Genomic DNA, 21,465 nt, shown 5'->3' with positions numbered 1-21,465 from the left:
TTGATCTTTTATTTTATAATTTTGTTTATTGATATATTATTTCTAAGTATGACTGTATTAAATTATAAATTAATTAAGGTTATTCCTTAAAATAACCAAAAATAAATCTGTCCATTTTATACTGTTTTTTTGTATTATAACCAAAAATCATCTATACATTTTGTTTTTTTTTCTGAAATAAATAATTTTATATTGTTAAATATGTATTAAAAGTATTTTTTAATTTATATATCCAATATTTCTATCTTCTTAACATGAAAATTATTTTAAGGTAAAATTTTAATTTTTGAATGATTGGTAGAAATTGTGTTTTGTTAGATCTAAACATAAATGTATATAAAAAGAAGAAAATAAATTTAATATAATATATTAAATTAAGATTGTTGAATATTAATATTTTTAACTTCATCCAAAAATACTAACATATTAGTATTCATAATACATAATATATATATTCTATTTTAGCCTTTTGGTACTTTTGATTACATTTTTTCAAATTTTGTAATTTTTTTTTCTTATAAGCATATTCAAGATTCTTTGAATATTATTATTTATTAGTTATTACTAAATTACCTATGTAAATATTGCAGAATGCAGGTACAATGACTATAGGCTACAAAAATTTAGATAACCCCTTTTTTATTTATGAATCTTGAAATTTTTTCTTTTTCTAGTTACTGTCTTTAGATGTCTTTAATCTTTTTAGTTTTGTATAAAATATTGCATTTCAGACTTTAGTTGTTTGTATTTTAACGCCATAATTATTTAACTATTTATCTTATAAATTAACATTTTTATTAAAGATATCACATTTTTAATTAAATAAGTAAATAAGATTTGTTGTGTAGAAAAAATTTGATTTTTTAATTATTATAGAACTCATTCATATTGGTAAATAATAATTATTAATTAGGTATTATTATCAAGATAAATCAATAAAAATAACTTATGATTTATGAATACTTACTTCAGTAGACAATGGCCAAAGCTTCATATTTATAAGCTAATATTATATGGATATTCACTTCAAAATAAAATAACTCTTCAGAAACCAGTTTTGTTAATCGCCGACCGCTAGACCGGCAGTGGTCGTCTGTCACCCCCAACAAGTCTGTGTAGTTACTGTGTAACTTTACAGTATCATCTTTTATCATAAATTAATTGTAGTATAATGTACCAATTTTAAATTTAAAAAAAAATATATTAAGCCATTTTAATTAGATGTTTTATCCTATTATATTTATCTTATTGTATTGAATAAAATTATTAGGTACTTACTTCTGAATAAGCTATAATATAATATTATATAGAAAATATTTGGCTGAAATCAAAATATCTTTTTAACCTTCGAAGTATATACATTAAAAACTGGTGTAATTGTGCGATTATTTATATTATTATTATTATTATTAATATTATTTATTATTTATTGCGAATTTGTTTACACAAATGTTCGCACGATGCCTTATTCACCGCAGCACCGCATATACCATACATTTAAATTATGTGTGTATGCTTTCGTAACGACAGTAGGAGTAGTTTTATATATTATTAATTATGTTCATGATATAAGAAATTTGGTAATCGACAATGTGTTTGTATAATAGTGTATACTTGCAATGGATATGGCGGCCACTTGTAAGTATTATGTGACAAAGTTACTTGGTATAAGTCATCCGAAACCGAATTGTGTGTACGATGTACGTTCAGCTTCAGGCAATGTCCGTAATCGTGAGCAAAAATCGTTGTTCCGCGTTTTCTACCGATCGAATGACCGACGTCGAAAAAAATGTCAGAGAGCTAATATAAAAGAATCGTACGTTCCTTCTATGCATGCAGACGAGGTTGGTGCCAAAATAGGTGATGGTCGTGTATTGGAAGAAAACACGGTTGAGGATATTGAAAAGAAGTTCCAAGGATTTCGGAACGTGTTTGAAAAATGTAAGGTAAAGAAAAAAAAACCACGTCTGTTCAATGTCAGTTCAGGATTGCGATTCACACTTGTTGGTAATTCCATGTTGATGGACAATCAAAAAAAAGCAACTGAAACTGCTAGTACAGCTATTAATACTGAAGAAAATACCATTCAAGAGAACTATGCTGATGAGGAGGAGGATAATGGTGTAGAAGATGAAAACGCTAATGATGGAAATTATATAGCTGACAAAGATATAGCAATTGTGCAAAAGGAAGCAGTCGTTAATGATTTAAATGAAGATGCTTTTTCTGAGTCCAAATGTCCAAGAGATGTAGCAGATAAAGTGAATTTATGGATCGACAGTTCCGTTAAGCAGACGGATGGATATTCTGAAGAGGAAGGCATATTTGTCGACGAAGAGGTAAACTTTTATGATAAATATAAATAATGGCAATTAAACAAAATTATTATTGTAATAGAATAAATTATTAATTTAATAATTTCAATAATAGACAGCAAGGGTGGTAGGTTGTACCTCGTGTCTATCGCCAAATGTTTGATATTTTCAAAATATTTAGATTAATTTTAAGCTAATGTCTATTCAGTTTTAGTAAAATAAATTACTATAATAGTAAATATATTATATAATAAAATTAATTTAGTAATATAAGCTGTTATACGTCTCAGTAATTCGTTCAGAATCGTTGTTCATAAAGGTCATACTATTGTAATGGTTTATCATTGAAATAAATTGAATCGTTCTTTATAGTGAATTACTCAATAACGAGATGCACTTGACTCTAGTGGCGTAGCCAGGGGGGTTTTGGGTGTTTAAACTCCCCCCATTGACATTTTTACCCCTGATAAATATAAAGTTTAAAGGGTTCGGGACTGCTTGCACGTTAAGTTATAAATTTGTCTTATGAAATGGCGAAATTAAATACAAAGTTTTGATTTGCATATTTTGCATTTTTTTTAAACTTAAATTACATACAATTGTCGGGAAAAATCATATTTGGATAACATTGAAAAATATCTTTAAAAATATTATGTTTAGTTAGGTACATAGACTATTATTTTGAGATTTGGGGAGGCCGAAGTCTAATACAATACTATTATTATAAAATTGAATAAGCCTAAACAAATTAAGTAAATGTTTGGGATGGGTGGAGGGCTGTTAAAGTTGTTGGTGGAGCTTGGCTACAGATGGCCCATATGTAAGTGTGTTTTTGACAAAACTGTATTAAAACTATAATTGACATCTAGATTCTAGATTGTACGAAGAAATGAACATCAGTAAATTGGTACGTGTTCGTTTATCACGGTGTTCGTATATCACGTTATTCGTTATTACTTATTTATTAACCTAGTATTGTATGCCAGTATTTTTAAAAATTAATTTGTAATTTATTTATTTATCAAGCTTATATTCCTACCTACCTATTTTTTAGTTTTTATTACCAAAATTGCAATATGTTTTATGTATTTTTCAAAAATAATATAAAAATGTAGCTACATATTATATTTAAGCATATTTTGAAAATGTTGACTGCATATTTCGATAATTTTTAATGCAACAAGTCAAGTCACGAACCCTAAATCTATTTATATACGAAAACTGTAAAAACTTGGTTTTAATCTATACTTAAAACACCCCCCATTTCATAATCCTATATAATAAAGTTAATTTATATAAAAAGGTTTGGTCGTGTGGATAGGCATAGACGAAAATCCATTAGAATTTCAGGGGGGGGGAGGCTAACATTATCAACATCAATGTTAGCGGGGTGGCTTCGATTTTAGAAAACTAAAAAAGAAGTGGGCTTGATGGACTTCAAAAACAAGTGTTCTGTAAATATTTCTGTTTTTTTGTTAATTTTTCCCAATTATTAAGAAAAGTAGGTACTACACTGAGATTTTCCTAATTTGTCTCCCCCAAAATCAAATTTTACTACTTTTTTTTAAACTGAAAACGATTTACAACATTTTGAGATTTCGACGAATTTTGTTAAAATTTGAACTATTTTCTTATAAACAAATTTTGACAATTTATTTTTAATATTTTTTAGTTGCTGTAAGAATAACTTAGGTATACAATTTATATTATATTAAAATGTTAAGTATTTTATTTTCAAACAAAAATGTCATTATATATCAGTGGCTGATCCAGGGTCTAATTTTGAGAGGGTCTGGGGGGGGGGCGGGGTGCTAAATTAAAAAAATTGGCTAAACACAGTGTATAACAAAGGAAAACTATGATTATTAGGGGGAGGGGGGTAAGTCCCCTTTGTCCCCCATGGATCCGCCACTGTTATACATAACTTGAATAAAATCCAAAAACAGCCCTAAAAGTGCCAAGATATTATATGAAAGTTAAATAATGTACAATAATATTAATATTTTGTGAAAATTTTAAGTCTTTTTGGATATTAATGTATGAATTGCAATAAAAAAAAACAAATACGATTTTGTCAAAAACTGGGTCAAACAATTTTAAATTGTTTGAAACTGGTTATAAAGTAGGTAATAACTTTATGACGAAATTCGGTATCAGTAATTTTATCGAATATTTGAGGTAGGCAATACAGTTGGCAAAAAATGTATACTTTCAGACAAAAAAAAAAGGAAATATTATTTGTTAGCGCGTGACGACACGTTGTTGACATAACATGTGTGCACGTGCAGGAGTGCCCAGTTATTTCTTTACACTACAGTCACTGAGTCTTGCACTCTATAGGTAATGCAATTTTATTACTACGCACACATTCATACGACATGCACGCATGCAAAAAGTAAAAATCCTATGTTGGACTCTTTTAAAACGATCTGCATTAAATCATCTTAATACATATAATTGACTTATACAAATTAAACATTAATTTAAAAAACAAAAAAACAACCATAGTGTGTAAAATTATTTTTATTTATATCTGTAATCGTCTGACATGTTTAGTACACCTATTAGTTGTTATATTAATATATTTAAAACTCAACTACATATATAGTATACAATACAATTATATCTCTTCGCATTACTGAGTACAATACCTAAGTTATGAAAATCCATCTGACTACAAAATATTGTAACATGTAACATAATACCATTGATTATAATATATATATTATAATCAATGATAATATCTACGTATCATAATTTATATTAATCTATAAGATTGTTATAATTTAAATAGAAACTGGAGTAAATGTGTGCGAGTAATGAGTATTATTCTTATACTACAGACCTAATTACTTTAAATATATTTATGGACAGCAGTATGAAATGATAATAATTATTATGCTTCGGAAAATAGTATTGCGTGTTTGCGTATGAGCAATAATTGTTATTGAACGTGGGTTGACTTAAGTTAACTTAAGTGTATTGCGAGTGATTATTGTTATAGTGTTAGTGCAATTGCTACGGCTGGAATATTATCGACCCGCATGGATCCTCAGTAGAATTGCTGTGCGGGGAGTTTGCGTTGTCTCAGAAAAACGCGTCGAGTCCAACTGCAGATTCTAGACACCGCTGCAATAGTGTGGTTTTAAATCTTTCATTTTTTGTTATTTTAATTAAAGTTTTGACTACGATTTAAGATATCTATACATTTCAAATCGTGATGTTGACCGATGGGACTGCGATACGAGATCGTGACCATGTCGACAACTCAACAGCGAACAAAGTTAAGACGTCGATGCATTGATGGTGCTAGAAAACAATTTTGCATGTTTTAAGAATAATAATAATTTTTTAAATAATAATTTGAGCATAGGTAGCAATTTAGAATAATATAATTTGAATACAAGCGCAATTGGTATATTGACCGTAAAATATAAGAGGCGCAATTGGTACACTGACCCTAAAATATATGAGGCGCAATTGGTATATTAACCCAAAAATAAAAATGTTGTTTTAGGCGCAATTGGTCCATGCCCATAACTTTATGACGAAATTCGGTATCAGTAATTTTATTGAATATTTGAGGTAGGTAGTCAATACAGTTGGCAAACAATGTATACTTTCAGACAAAAAAATGGAAATAATATTCATTTTCATTTATAAGTTAATTTATATAAAAAGGTTTGGTCGTGTGGATAGGCATAGACGAAAATCCATTTGAATGTCAGGGGGGGGCTAACATTATTAACATCAATGTTAGCGGGGTGGCTTTGATCCTAGAAAACTAAAAAAGGAGTGAGCTTGATGGACTTTTTGAGGGGCTAAGTCTCCTAAGGCCCCTCCCCCCGATTTACGCCAAAGTTCAACAACACTTGTCTTACATTAAAATTTTAAACAGCAATATCGAAAATTTAATAAAATATTTCACAAAGTTGCAGTACATAATTTAAATATATTAAAAATACTGTGGCACAACTTTTACCTAAGACGTAATAGATAATATTTGTAAAATCAAATCAGGAAAATAACAGGTAATTTAGAATATATGGATTTATATTCATAGATGTATTTTGAATAGCTTGGTTTCACAATTTTATTGTTGTCATAAAAATTGCATAGTAAGAAATATGGATCAAAAATGTCAGGAATAAAATTGTTTTCTAGCACCATCAATGCATCGACGTCTTAACTAGCACCCCCCCACCAGACCTTCTCAAAATTAGACCCTGGATCAGCCACTGATATATAATGACATTTTTGTTTGAAAATAAAATATTTAACATTTTAATATAATATCAATTGTATACCTAAGTTATTTCTTACAGCAACTAAAAAATATTAAAAATACATTGTCAACATTTGTGTTATAAGAAAATAGTTCAAATTTTAACAAAATTTCGTCGAAATCTCGAAATGATGTAAATAGTTTTCAGTTTAAAAAAAAAGTAGTAAAATTTGATTTTGGGGGAGACAAATTAAGAAAATTTCAGTGTAGTACCTACTTTTCATATTAATTAGGAAAAATTAACAAAAAAACAGAAATATTTACAGAACACTTGTTTTTGAAGTCCATCAAGCCCACTTCTTTTTTAGTTTTCTAAAATCGAAGCCACCCCGCTAACATTGATGTTGATAATGTTAGCCTCCCCCCCTGAAATTCTAATGGATTTTCGTCTATGCCTATCCACACGACCAAACCTTTTTATATAAATTAACTTATAAATGAAAATGATAATATAAAGCAGTATCAATAGTGCTTTAGCTCCCAATTCCCATAATCCGACGTATACAATTTATTGAACTAAGATTCGTTAGGAATTTATTTTTTTGGTTTTATTCCAATTTCCTATAATTCTTTTATCTTATAATAATAATTAAGAGGACGCCACACTTGCATGTGTTGTCTCCGTCTTAAAAACAGGTAACATTATACCAAATTTACGCTCAGCAGTTCAAGTTGTATGCCGTTAGCTTAAAAATTAGAGCGAATCAACCTACTATGAAACTTGATGGTAAGAACATTATCTGTGTTTTATTGGAATTTTTTTATGATAATTCAGTTTTTAAGTGAGTTATGCGTGTATAACAAATGTTAATTAAAATGCTCATAACTCAATTAAAAACTGAAGTGTCGTAAAAAACTTCCAACAAAACACAGATTTTTTAAGCTAACAGCATAAAACGTGAATTTCTGAGCGTAAATTTGGTATGTTACGCGTTTTGTAAGACAGAGACAACACTTATTAAACTTAACACTATTATATCTTGCGCTAAGGATAACGCACTATACTATATGTCTACGCCCATTAATCCTATCTAGCTTTAATTACCAACATTTTAAGACGAGGTCACTGCAGCTCATGCCTGATAAATCCATTTCTACGTTCAATTAATGTCCAAACCCGTTAATTACTAATTATATATAATATGGATAGATATTTTACATTTTAAAAATAGCCCATACCTATATAAGACGTAAATACTATTACACTAATGTATACCTCCTATAATATACTGTTTACCGGCTATACATTATGTTATATAGTATACTGTATAACCAAAACGGAATCTGCACAAAATAATTTATTGAATGGGATAATATATCATCAGTTTTAAATTTATAATAGTAATAAATAATAATACATTAATAATATACTGTTCTGAGGTGAGCGAAGCGGTCTGTATCATGCTGACTTTTTGATCATTACTTGTAAAAAAATTAATATGTTTACTTCTACCAGTTTACCTCTATTTAAAATGTTTAACATTACCCCCCCCCCCCTTCTGTGGTTATACCTATACTTCCGCACGAGTCTTAGTAAAATCGCAATAACCGCACCATTTTCGCCTCTCATTAGACTCGGTAGTTACCTATTTCAATATAAAGTTGATATATATTACATAGATTTTATATTATATGTATAAAGTACCTATAAGTATTAAATACAAATCTGAAGAAAAAACACGGTTAAATGATTAAAATTACAATAGTAAAATTATTATTATTTTTATTAAATTACCTAATTAAATTTATAACCGACATAATTATTATAAGCACATACACATACTATATAGTATATAATATATAACTTTTTGATTTAAATTCTTATTTGACTTTCTTGATTAAGATTTTCATTAGTTATTTAAGTTTAGGTACCTACCTACCTACATAAAATAATGGATAAGGTAACTTACTATAATAATTCAGAACATAATATTTCTGTAAAGTAAAAATAAAAATAAATAATATGTTTTTGTAATATATAATATTTATTAATATATAAAATTCTAGATATTATTGTATTACGAATTTTTTATTTTTTATTATTTAAACTATGTATATTACATATATTTTTGTATATTATATTATATATTATTAAAAACTTTACCATTGAGGCAAGAAGCTTGAAAATTTAATACAAAGTTCCTCGTAAGTTGTTATAGTATCCAATTAAGATACATATTAATATGCATACCATTTCTTTTATCAATATTTAAATTTCAAATGTTGACATATAAATCATCAATCGTCAAAATCACAAAAATATAAAGTATAAAATATTTAATTTTTATAGCTAAGGATTGAAAACAAGGATCCTCATAAAGTCATATTAAGTAGTTCATACTGTAAGTATTAAAAAAATATATAAACACCGTTTTTTTTTATAAACAATTTAATTTAACATTTGAACGAAATTAGATATTTTAACTAATTATTATTTTTAGATAATTTATTGATAATATTTTTTATTTTAAGAAATTATTTTTTAATAATATAACGTCTTACCGATTTTATTTGTTGTAATTTAAAAATATTATTCTTGGATACTTAAAACTTGTAAAATATATGATTATATATTTATATATTATACCTACACACAATTAAAATTTCAAAGTTCTCGACTAATATTAATTCAACCTACTGTATAAGTAGTAGTAAAATAAATTACCTACATAAATAGCGATACAAATATATTATAAAATATACTTAGTATTATAGACCGTCTTCGCTCAGAATTATTTATCGTATACCACAAAGATATTATAATGTCATTGAAATCAAATTTAACACATCCATTAAACTCAGTGGTTCTCAAGCAGTGTGTCACTATTTACTGTAATGTGTGTTGCCAAAAAAATTGTTTATTTATATTTTACATGTTCAAAGTACAAAATATATTACATTATTGAGGTGTTATGACATAATGATGGTAAAAACCACCGAGAAGAACAATTGTGAAATCTCGATCTCATTTGAAAACTACAGGGAATTTTAAACTTTGGCCTCTCGAATGCACCATCTATAAAGTCACTTTCACACCGGAATAGATACTGAAATTGAAAATCAAAGAATTGCTTCAATTACTTATAGTGGACGATTTTTTTTTCTCGTAAAATTTCTATATTCATGTTTTCTCTAGGTACTTATCTATTTTGTTTAGGTTTTCCCAGTTACTCTGAGAAATAATTAATTCTCCAAAGTATTAACCAGATTCAATTGCCATCAGAATATTTTTACTTCTCCAAAAGGTGGGTAATAAGTAATGACGTACGCAAAAATAATTTTTAAAAAAAGTACACATTGTAAAACAATTGTTTAATATGCGACATAGCTACACTCAGAATCTAATATAAAAATTGTCATAACCTAGGAAAACTGTAAACTTCGCAAAGCATCAATGTAAAAACACAGCTATAATTATCGTACATTCTTACCATCAACTCACTGAAATTACTTAAATATCAAAGTTAGGTAATAACGTAAAGTTGATGCTGCAAATTTGAAATGTGGTACCTATTTTACGGTACTTACCTATATTATGGTGACAAATCACAATAACATTACATGCATGTGTAGTGATTAGTGAAGCGTTCAATTACAGTATTTCGAAGTAGAATTAAATCGAATAATAAACTATTAAAAGTTCACCAATCACAAAGTTGTAGGTAGGTACTATGTATTATGCAGTACAAAACGAATCCAAGTATCGGCTTTCGACCATCAGTATTTCGTGAATAATAAGTAGGTGGGTAATAATATATTATAGGTATGACAAAAATGTTTGTGACTGTGTCATTTATGCATTCCTAAACCGTTCATCCGTTCATGAAATTTGGCACAGAGATAGATTATACCTGTTGGGGAAGAAGATATGCTACATTTTGTCGCGAAAAAATTAAACAACAAGTCCAACCCTGACCTCAGGGAAGTTCTCAAACAGGGATTTTGAGATTATTATTATGATTTGATTATAAATGGTTGCTATTAGCACAGATTATATGAAAATAATTAAAAAATAATTATATGTTTTATATAATCTGTGCTATTAGTTAATAATTATTAATACGCGATAAGCCTGTGTATCGAGTTCGAACCACGGTTTTGGTGGACTAATTTTTTGATTCTTTAGAGCACGATTAAAGATTTACAGGTTACTCGACGAAACTTATTTTTTGAGGCGCTTAAAATTAACGATCTTGTCGTAGCAAGAATAACAGTTAGCGCTTTTGCATTATAGTGATTTCTCTTGGTACTACAAAATATATCAATATAGATAATATTAAAATATTATAATATTATAATATTATAATATTATGTATTGGAGCGATAGTAGTTATTCTCACATCGTCGATCAGCTGTTACAAATCAACATTTACGAGCACCACTTTTGTTGTGTATGTGCATAGGGTCGTTGAGAAACCTGTATATCTTTAATCGTGCTATAGAGTTAAATACACTTACGTACGCGCGTCACGGGGTCCGCGAACTACCACAGGCAGATTGCCTGCCTGATAATATACCGCTCGCATATTCATAAAAACCTAGCAATAACAACGCACTGTCGTGTGACCTACTATTATATAGGTAGCTTATAATACAGATAGATACAATTGTAGCTATATAATGTATTTTATAAGTAATATACAGGACATAAGTATGAGGTACCTAATATAAAAGTGCAAAAATAACGATAGCATGTTTAATTGTCTCGTTAAATTTTAAAGATATTCACCACGGTTTACGATTATGAATTTGATTCGAATATTGTGGAATCGATTCGTTTTAAGTATTAAATGAGTCTATACGTATTCGCACAATTTAAGATAATAATAATAACCACACATCGGACAGTGTGTACTAGAGCGCGCTACGGACACGTCTACTCGCTTTCTTGAACAATCCTGAACGATACGGCGGCCATCGATGCCGATAGATAGCGCTTGTCGATGATAGTGTATCGACGGCCTTTGAGTGTGAAGCTTCAGCGTAACTTCCGAAACTCCAGTAGCAGCCACCACCCCTACAGTCACTTCCTGTACGACTTTGGACGTCTTTCCGATTTGCCCGAGTCACCAGCCACCGTCTGTCGGTCCATTACGGCCGTTAACGTAGACACGACCAAACCGTAAGACTCGAGTGGGCCTCTGGAAAATTGTTGCTTAAGTATCATGGCGACGCGTTCTACAATTGCATCAGTAGTGGTTACAACTTAACCATTACATTTCATATGATGAAGTAACTTTATGATCAATATTGATTAGTCATGTTACACCAATGAGAACTTCTCCAGAGGATCTCATTGGGATTCTGATGCCACAACTACTGATGCCAATTTATATTTAATAATTCAACATAATTTAAAAAAAGTGTATTATTTCCTTAATAGAATTCTAACTAACATTTTACTCTTAAAAATGTTATTACTTATTATTATAATGATGTATGTTGTGATTATTATTATTATTTATTAAATTGCCGTATAATCCCATACCGTACCGTTTACGAAGTACTGTTTTACTTAGATATAAACATATAAGTAGGTATGTATTTCATATATAATTTATTAATTTTCTTATATAATATTTGAATTTGATTACTTAGACTGATTCATTATAGTTACCTACAGTTTACAAAATATATTATAATGACATATACAAATTAAAAATAACGGTCAGTATAAAAGTAATATCATCTTGTTGTATTGAACATTTAATTGAAAAAAAGGGTGGGTAAGTGGCAGTGGCATACCCAGAAATGTAGTACTGTACTACTGTGGGTCTACCTAACTTACGAGAGGCCACTGAGTATATAGAAACTTCAACCAACTATGTATTATAAAGCCACTCGCGGTTTACCTTATACGATAAACTTTATGCGATTAACCTTTACGTGATAAAGTTCATATACGATTATTTACACGAGTATAATGTGTATTTCCCAGTGTGTAAATTTCAAATTTATAAATTATTATAGCTTGTATTCGTATTAAATGTACAGATTGCATAACTCATAAAGAAGACTCAATTCGTTAATTGTAAAAAAATCTTTTCTATTGCCAAAATAGTTGATTGTAATGTTATTATTAATTCGGTATACAGACTCATCACAAAGGAAAATACTTCAGGAATACTAATAGCAGAGATTAACTTTTTGGAAATAAAAAATGATCTTCTCAGTAAAATCAAGATAATAAAGTTGAATACAAATATGGTTGCTAATACCTGGTCCTTCGGATGTTAAAATATTTGCGGACGAGAAACTCACCAAATTCAAAGGAATGTTATTTGCGAAAACCAGGATTATATGCAGAGAAAAATAATATAAATATGTTTGGAATAATAATGCTGAAGTATTAGTCAGGAAAAAGGTGGCTCAAAAATAACAAAAAGTGATTCCCGAATTAGATATTAATAAATTGCAAGTATAAATTATATTAGGGTAATTCTTTTTGTTATTAAAATGTCATCATGAATTTAGATACAATAAAAGAAATTGATTCGATAAATAATATTAACTCCATAGTTTTAGAAAATAATAATATTATTCAATGTATGTATGAAAACACATTTACTTTATTAGCTAGGTAGCTTTAAAGTCTAAATATTAAAAGAATTTGATTACATTTTGATGAATTATCATTATTTTTGGATTCAAATAATTGTGACTAAGATGTAATTGTTTTAAGCGAAACATGGCTTGCTCATGATTTTAAATTCATATTAAATGGCTACTTATCAGACACTTAACTCAATAGGTAAATTGAATAAAAGTGATAGTGTATAAGATGTGTATAACAATATTGATTAAAGAGCAAATTAAATTAATAAATGTCAGGCACACCATAATCAGTAACTGTAATTTCATAGAATAAAATGTAAAATTAATAATAGGTAGCATATATATTATTCTTGGTATTTATAGATCCTCAATGATAACGTATAGATATATTTATAAGTGATTTAGTGTAATACCTTATTAATAATACTAATAATAATTTAAATAAATGTACAATATATGGTGACATTAATGTATACAAGAGTCAAGAGCAATAATTATGTTATATCTACAGAATGTCAACATATAACATTTTTTAATGGATTCGTTTTATGTATTAATAATTTCATACAATAAAAATAAAGAAATTAGTGACATCAGATCTGAGATCATATGTAATAAAGTGTAACATTAAGTACCTACCGATCATTATGCCACAGCATTTTCATAAAAAATATTTCTAATATGAAGAATAGTATTCATGATCTATTTAAGACTAAATATAAAATTGATTTTATCCATTTTAATATGCTTATAAACACAGAACACTGGTATCTTAATGATACAAACATTGATAAATCATTTGATAAGATCAATAACAAAATTAGTGAATTAATTTATCTTCTAGTAAATTTAATGTAAACAAATTCAAAAATAAAAAGATTAAAGATTGGATTACTAATGGTTTAATTGTGTCTATTATAAAAAGAAATCAATTAACTTATTTCTTAAAAAAAGACCTTTTGATAAAAACTTCAAAATAAAATATAATATATATAGAAATTTGTTAGGTATATCATTTAATAAAAAAAGCTAAATTATTTCATTATCAGAATATAATAACTAATGCAGGTAAATACTATAAAAAAACTTTGGAATATAATAAAATAAGTTTCTGGGAAAAAAGCAAATAATTTTACAATCAATCAAATAAGAGATAATTCTGGTATTTTAATTACTACAAAGGAGGAAATTTGTAATGTATATTTAATAAATATTTTACTAATGTTGGAGCTACTATAGAAAATAATATTAAATCATCTGGCTATAACTTTAAATCTTTTGAATATCTTAATAACAAGTATGATATATCAGATTCAATTTTTATTAATCCAATAAATAATGTTGATATTGAAAATTTATTAAAAACAATAAAAGATCATTCTTCCTATTACGAATCAGGATAGTCTGATTATATTTTATTACAAGTTGCTACATCTATATCCTACCCATTATCCATTCTTTTCAATTTGGAAATTTCACTAGGTACATTTCTTAATTGTTTTAAAAAATGTGTGGTTCTTATTTTATATAAAGCAGGAGATTCTAAAAATATCACAAATTATCAACCAATAGCAGTAATAGTACCTATTATCCTTAACCATATCTAAGATATTTGAAAAATGTAGGAATAAAATATAGAATACTAGTGTTTAAACAAAAATAACTTCTTCTCAAAAAATCAATTTGGATTTTTAAATGGTAAATTGACTAATGATGCATTATTTCTTTCAAATTAATTTATACATGACAAATTACTAATTAGACAGTAACTCTGAGTTTCTAGGATTATTTCTATATATTAAAAAAGTGTTAACCATAATATACTTTTAAAAAAACTTTATTATTGTGGATTAAGAGGCAAAATGTATGATTTATTAAATTCCTACCTATCAAAAAGAACACAAATAGTTAAAATAAATAATTCAATAAGCACACCACTTGATATAACACATGGTGTTAGAAAATACATTGTACTTGGCCCTCTGTACTACATAACATATATAAATGGTCTTTTAAATATTATTGTTGTGTTGATGCTGAAATAATTTGCTATGTAGACGACTACTGCTATTTTAATTCATAGTGGAATTCTATAGAGTCAATATATACATATAAATTCAAACAATATTACCTATTATTTATTAATGATATTAAAGATTGGTTTGGTAATAACTTATTAGAATTAAATTTAAACAAGTCCAAATATATTCACTTTAATATTAACTCAGAGGTAATTAGTCCAGAACTAAATATATGCATACATTCATCTAAATGTCAATCTAGTAATAGTGATAATTGCGGTATTCTAGAGAATACAAATTATATTAAGTATTTAGGCCTCACTTTAGATAATACATTTAATGGAATTATCATATTATACTAGTAATCTTACAAATACTATTCGAACATTTTTTTATGATTTAAGGCATATATTTAATAATGATATGAGACGAACCATATATTTAGCTTTAGTTCAATCATTTTTATACTATGGTATTTTCATTTGGGGGCAGGTTCCACAAACATTTTTGTCATACCTATAATATATTATTACCCACCTACTTATTATTCACGAAATACTGATGGTCGAAAGCCGATACTTGAATTCGTCTTGTACTGCATAATACATAGTACCTACCTACCTATGACTCTGTGATTGGTCGATTACTGAACTTTCAATGGTATATCTGATTTAATTCTGCCTGGAAACACTGTATTTTAACGCTTCACCAATTACCACACACGCATGTAATGTTATTGTAATTTGTCACCGTCTTATAAACGCACCTATACCACATTTCAAATTTGCAACGTTTTACAGAATCAACTTTATGTTGTTACCTACCTTTGATATTAAAGTAAATTTGAGTAAGTTGATGGTAAGAGACTTTATTAAAAGACTAATAAAAGTTGCATATGAAGCAGTTATTAGTAATAACAAATTTGAGAAAAATGTCAAAAATACCGTTAATACTCTCAATTAATCTACTTTTGAATAATTCTTTTCCACTATGGGAAGGATCAATGCATTTTGAACATGACTTATAATATGATTTATGGAGCAAAATCATTTTGATAGCTTAACATTGTTGAACATTGATAAACATATTTTTAAAGATTTATATAGGTACCTAAAGGTTATGTAGGTACCTATAGATAATGAAAAATACTTGATAAATCTATAATAAAATATAAATTAAGATAAAAACATTTTATTATTATTATTTTTAAATGTATTTAAATGAAAAAATATATTGCAATATTAGGTAACAAAAAGATAAATATTATATAATATCTCATTTAGTAAATACTAAATTTATAATATGAAAATTATGAAATATTTCTTGGAGCTTTAGGACTTTCTGAATTACACTTTAATCAGCTACGCCCCTGCTGACAGCTTAAACAAATTTAATATGAAATATTAATGTACCATGAATGAACCTTAAATGTATTCTATATTAATGTTAGGTACAGTATTTATATGCAGACACAATATATAGTTGGGTTAATACTTAATTATGATTATATTATAATGACTTATAATTTGGTATGAGAAATATTATAAGTATGTTTTTCTCTTGTAAATATTGTCAATTTAATTTGTTATATCCGCTCTACTCTCAAATATACATGTATTTTGTTTTACTTGAGTCGCAGGGGTGTATATAGAAATAAATAATGGGGTATAATGGGCAATTTTTTCAATAAAAATTAGACAATGATATATGTCAGTATGTCATATTGAAACTTTTAAATGCAGTGTTTTCGTCAAAAATTAATTCTTCCTTCTGTATTACAGACATTGCTAAATACTAATTGTAAAAATGTAAAATAAATTACTTTAATAGTAATAATACTATAAAACATACTTAATAATATAGGCTGACAGATAGACTTCGCTCAAAATCCTACTTAATGATTTATCATTAAATTACAATTTAACATATCTATTATAGTGACCCACTTGACTATTTGACTCTTAACTATACAGTAGAGTGCTGCACACTTGTTCGCTCCTTTTTTTATAGCGTAAAATAAAAATTTAAAAACCGGATCGTTCAAATTGTTAATTGTTTGTTTCAAATGTAAATTATTACAATTTACATTAAATTCATTAAATACATTAAGAACCAACTATTTTATGTATATAACCGTTTATATCTTGATCCATGCATTACAAGAAATATAAAGTATTGATCCGAAATGTGTCCATTTTCAAAAAATTCTAAATAAAAATTATTAAATATTATCCAGTCGGAACACAGCTGTCTTATATTTTACGATATATTGGGATTTTTGCATTAAAAATAAACTACTAAGTTAGACATATTTTTTGTTTTAAACGTGTTAGGTTAGATTATTTTATGCATTCAATTAAACTCGTTAAGTTAGAAAGTAGCATTCCCAATTCCCATGACCAACACAAATGGATTTAGGGTACATGAGAGGTCCATGGAATATCCCATTACCTATAGTTACCTAAAGTTATAACAATATTAGCATTCATAAATACCTGAAATACTTGAATGAATAATAATAATAATAATATTGTTTAATTATATTAAGATGTAGGTATTGTTTAATTTTTCTCTAAATGTATATCTCTTATTAAGTATGCAAGCCCCTATATTCATTTAGGTATATTATACATATAATATGTCACATCCACTTAGTCAAATCAATTTTTTTTGTACTGGATGTCCAGATAGTGAAATTCATTCACATTGTAAATGTTAACGAAAATACATAATATGGACATTGGATATCCATTTATTGAAATGGTTGATACAATAATACCTACCTACCTATATTACACACATGGTATAGATATTATAAGATAAATTAGTTATGAACAAAACTAATACAATATATTTTATTATTAATAAATGTATTATTTATAAATGGGACTGATAATAATTAAGAATTTTTTTAAATTAATTTAGAGTTATAAGCAATCAAAAATCAAATGTAAGTTTTTATTTTTTTTGGTTTTAGTATAAATTAAGTTTAATAAATAAAATATATTATACTGCAACCAATCACCTACTAGAAATAATCTGTTAATTAACACATTTATCCTTGGCCCAAGAGGACTCTTGGTTCTACTGCAGTTTTATATTTGAAAATCAGGATCTGTGATATTAATGCAGTCACATCTCAATAACACAAACTTCGAATGGAATAAAAATAAATTTTACTCATGTATTTTTCAAGTTAAATACCATAAAATAACTTCAAGGAGCAAACAATAAATTGGAGTTATTGACGTTTTCGAGTTATTGAAGTTTCAGTTAACGATATTTGACTATATAATTTATCTTAATGTGTTCAACATTTTTAACATACAAAAATATAGGGCCATCATACTTTACTCTATATTTTTCAACAAATGCATTCAATAGATATACATTTTAATAATTATTAATTTATAAATTATTTTATTCTATAATCTCTATTCAAGTAGAGAATCAAATAGTGGCAACTAATTTTCTGAAACTGCAAGTTAACATTTGGTTGTTTAATATGTATTTCTTCAATGGGTTTTGTTCTTATAATACTTAACACAGTGTAATTGGATCTGCAAACAATACATTAAGAATAATAATTAATTACCATTTTTTTTATGCATATATTTTATTCTTGGTTGTGTATTATTATATTCCATCAAGATCAATAAGAAATTAATTTACTTAATATTTTGCATACATGAACTGTTAATATGTTGATGGCTGTTCGTCATTGAATACTGCGTTATGTACAAACCCCTGAAATGAGTAGAATCAGATACAAAAATTCTGGACAATGGTTATCATGCTATACCATATTCAACATGACTTATATAGTTATAGTTATAACATACAACTATTAAATACAATTTGATTTACAACATAACAATGATTGTATTTATTAAACTATAAAGACAAATTTGTAAATGTATGATTACCAATTACCAGTCAACTTGTAGTCAGTAAGTACTGCATTCCACCTGATTTTTTTGTACTATACTTTAATTCAATTCAATATTATGTTCAATTTTCTCAATTTCTTTAGTTTTATTGTTTACTATATTATTTACAGAGTTGCAGAGTCCGTAACCCTTACAAGTATACTATACACTTCATCTTTCACCTGGAAAATAACAAATAATTACTGTACAAAATAATGAAAACTAGATTCTAGTATTTAATCTTATTAAGGCCTAAAAGTACAATATTCTAAAAAAAAATGCAAAAATCAATTATTATGTAATTAAGATGATCTTAAACTAAACTTATTAATAAAAAATACACTGTAAACAGTGGTACAGTAGGTACCTACTATACCTCAACAAATTAAAATATTTATGTAATATAAAAATAAAATTAAAATAAAACAATATATTTTAATGATTCTTGAATTAGTGTATTATATTTTATATTTACAAGAATTAAAATGTTTTATCGCTCATGGAGCATGGTCACATAGACGAAGGTTTAAAAATGTCATTGGATAACAAGAATGTGATATTTACCAAAAATAATTAGTTTTATTATTGATTATAAATACTAGTGTTTATAATCAATTGTTTTATATACTATAAAACACAAGTATAGGTGTGTAAAATTAGATATGTAATGGATTATGGAAGTATAGAACTACAAAATTAAAAACTATTAGGTATGTAAAAGTAAGTATGATCTAAATCAATTAGTAATTACTGTCTACTAAGGTCTAAGATGCTAAAATAAAAAATCTATCAAGTTCTTAAGTCAGTTACAACATAAACACGCAAACACAAATTTTTATATTACGTACATAGTTCACTATTAAATGTAACATGTGTAAATAACTACTTTTGTCTTTTATACTAGTATTTTAACAGTTATATGTAGCCATGTAGGTACTTAATAAATAAATATGTACCTAAGTAATACCTAGTATACTTAAATTGATTCAAAAGATAGGTTATATAGGTACTAATAGCGGAAGTCGAAGCGGGATCATTCAAGACTCAAGTTCATAATTTTTATTTTAAATGCATACCTACCTATTATATGAAATATAAAATATAAAATAAAATGAATTATGTATAAACCCTCTCTACTTTTATAAATTCCAAAAAAAGTTATGTGGAATCTAATGTTTTTAACTGTTTAATTTTTAAAAAGAAAAATTGTATTTTCCATAATTATATTTAAAACTTAAAATTATAAATAATAAATAATGTTAATTCAATTAATTTATTTTGTGAAACTATTTAAAATTTGGTTTAAAATCAATACATACACAACAGCTTTGGTCGTATCTTTTACCACAAAACCTTGACAAAATGCATCATCTCTTTAAATTGTTTTAGTAGTTACAACTTTTTCATTGGACGTAATTTTTTTTTTATTTTATTCTTCCTTTCTGCAACTTTTAAATCAGAGATATTCGTAATGCCTATGGAGACATTGTTGAAAACGTGCTTGTTTAATTTCAAATAAACTTGTCACATTTTAGTGCTGTATCTTCATTCATACTCTTATGAGTTATTGATCATAATAATTTGTAGTTTTTTAAATGTAAAACTACTATTAATTATTATTCAGAAGTTCCAAGCTACGTATTGTATTGTAGAGTAATATATTATAATAGTCGATAGACAACGAAAAAGAAATGATACAAATTTAAAAGTAAACTATAAAATTATTATCATGAACAAAATGTATTAGTGAATAGTGATAACTTTACTGATAACAATGATTCGGTCCACGAGACAGCTGAAGCAGAATATCCTATGCAATCACGAAATGTCACGAAATTAATATGGCCTTCGAGAAAATTTTAAATAAGGTTTTTCGAACTTCGAAGTAGATATCTAGTTCTTATTGAAACCAAAAAATCAAAAAAATTTGTAAACACAATTTTAATGTTAATAGATATTTAAAGTTCTAATTTGGACGATATCAAATATTTAAACAAAGAATTCTGAATAACGGTTCTAGGTACCTACCTACCTAGTTGTTGTAATTTAAAAATATTATTCGTTGTTACTTGACATTTTTAAAGTAAATTATTGTACAGTACAGTATACTTACACACAATGATATTTTCAAATGCAATATTTCGGAAGTTAATTACTTTAATAGCAATAATATCATCAAATATACCTAGGTAGGTACTATGGACTACCTATAGTGATATAATGTAGGCTGTCAGACTGTTTTTCGTATACAATGATTCTATATCATACATAATATAATGTTCAGATAAACCATCCATTCAGAAAATATTTAAAATACATTACATTACATTACGGTACTTTTAAGATTTAAAATAAGTAAT

The 21,465-nt window shown here is 26.9% G+C and overlaps 1 protein-coding gene and 1 long non-coding RNA gene across 5 annotated transcripts; one reads left to right on the top strand and one right to left on the bottom strand.

Annotated features, from left to right (window-relative positions):
* Positions 1-1,491: 1,491 nt before the first annotated feature.
* Positions 1,492-19,453, top strand: LOC100574257. Of its 3 annotated transcripts, XM_003241141.4 has the most exons (4): positions 1,492-2,339; positions 8,891-8,942; positions 18,102-18,126; positions 19,237-19,358. In XM_003241141.4, coding segments are annotated over exons 1-3 (774 nt in total). In that variant the 5' UTR covers positions 1,492-1,619; the 3' UTR covers positions 18,104-18,126; positions 19,237-19,358. The 3 variants fall into 3 exon arrangements, with proteins under 3 accessions (XP_003241189.1, XP_016655984.1, XP_016655983.1); XM_016800495.2 differs by lacking the exon at positions 18,102-18,126 and having other exon boundaries at positions 19,237-19,348; XM_016800494.2 differs by lacking the exons at positions 8,891-8,942; positions 18,102-18,126 and having other exon boundaries at positions 19,237-19,453.
* On the bottom strand, positions 18,512-20,826 carry LOC100574354. Of its 2 annotated transcripts, none has more exons than XR_001678683.2 (4): positions 20,425-20,826; positions 19,110-19,287; positions 18,849-18,923; positions 18,512-18,736 (listed from the first exon to the last, which is right to left on the bottom strand). It is a non-coding gene; the product is annotated as an uncharacterized LOC100574354 (long non-coding RNA). The 2 variants fall into 2 exon arrangements; XR_118995.4 differs by having other exon boundaries at positions 18,865-18,923; positions 20,425-20,825.
* Positions 20,827-21,465: the final 639 nt, after the last annotated feature.

Source organism: Acyrthosiphon pisum, chromosome X (assembly GCF_005508785.2).
Source record: "Acyrthosiphon pisum isolate AL4f chromosome X, pea_aphid_22Mar2018_4r6ur, whole genome shotgun sequence".
NCBI classification, from domain to species: Eukaryota; Metazoa; Arthropoda; class Insecta; order Hemiptera; family Aphididae; genus Acyrthosiphon; species Acyrthosiphon pisum.
The sequence above is the reverse complement of the archived record's forward strand: the minus strand, read 5'-3'. Positions and strand labels throughout refer to the sequence as shown.

Excerpts from the sequence above, each read along its gene's own strand:
- LOC100574257 (XM_016800494.2), top strand. The coding sequence starts at position 1,620 with ATGGATATGGCGGCCACTTGTAAGTATTATGTGACAAAGTTACTTGGT. Across the intron at positions 2,340-19,236 it reads GCATATTTGTCGACGAAGAG|AGTTGCAGAGTCCGTAACCC; the intron begins GTAAACTTTTAT and ends TATTATTTACAG.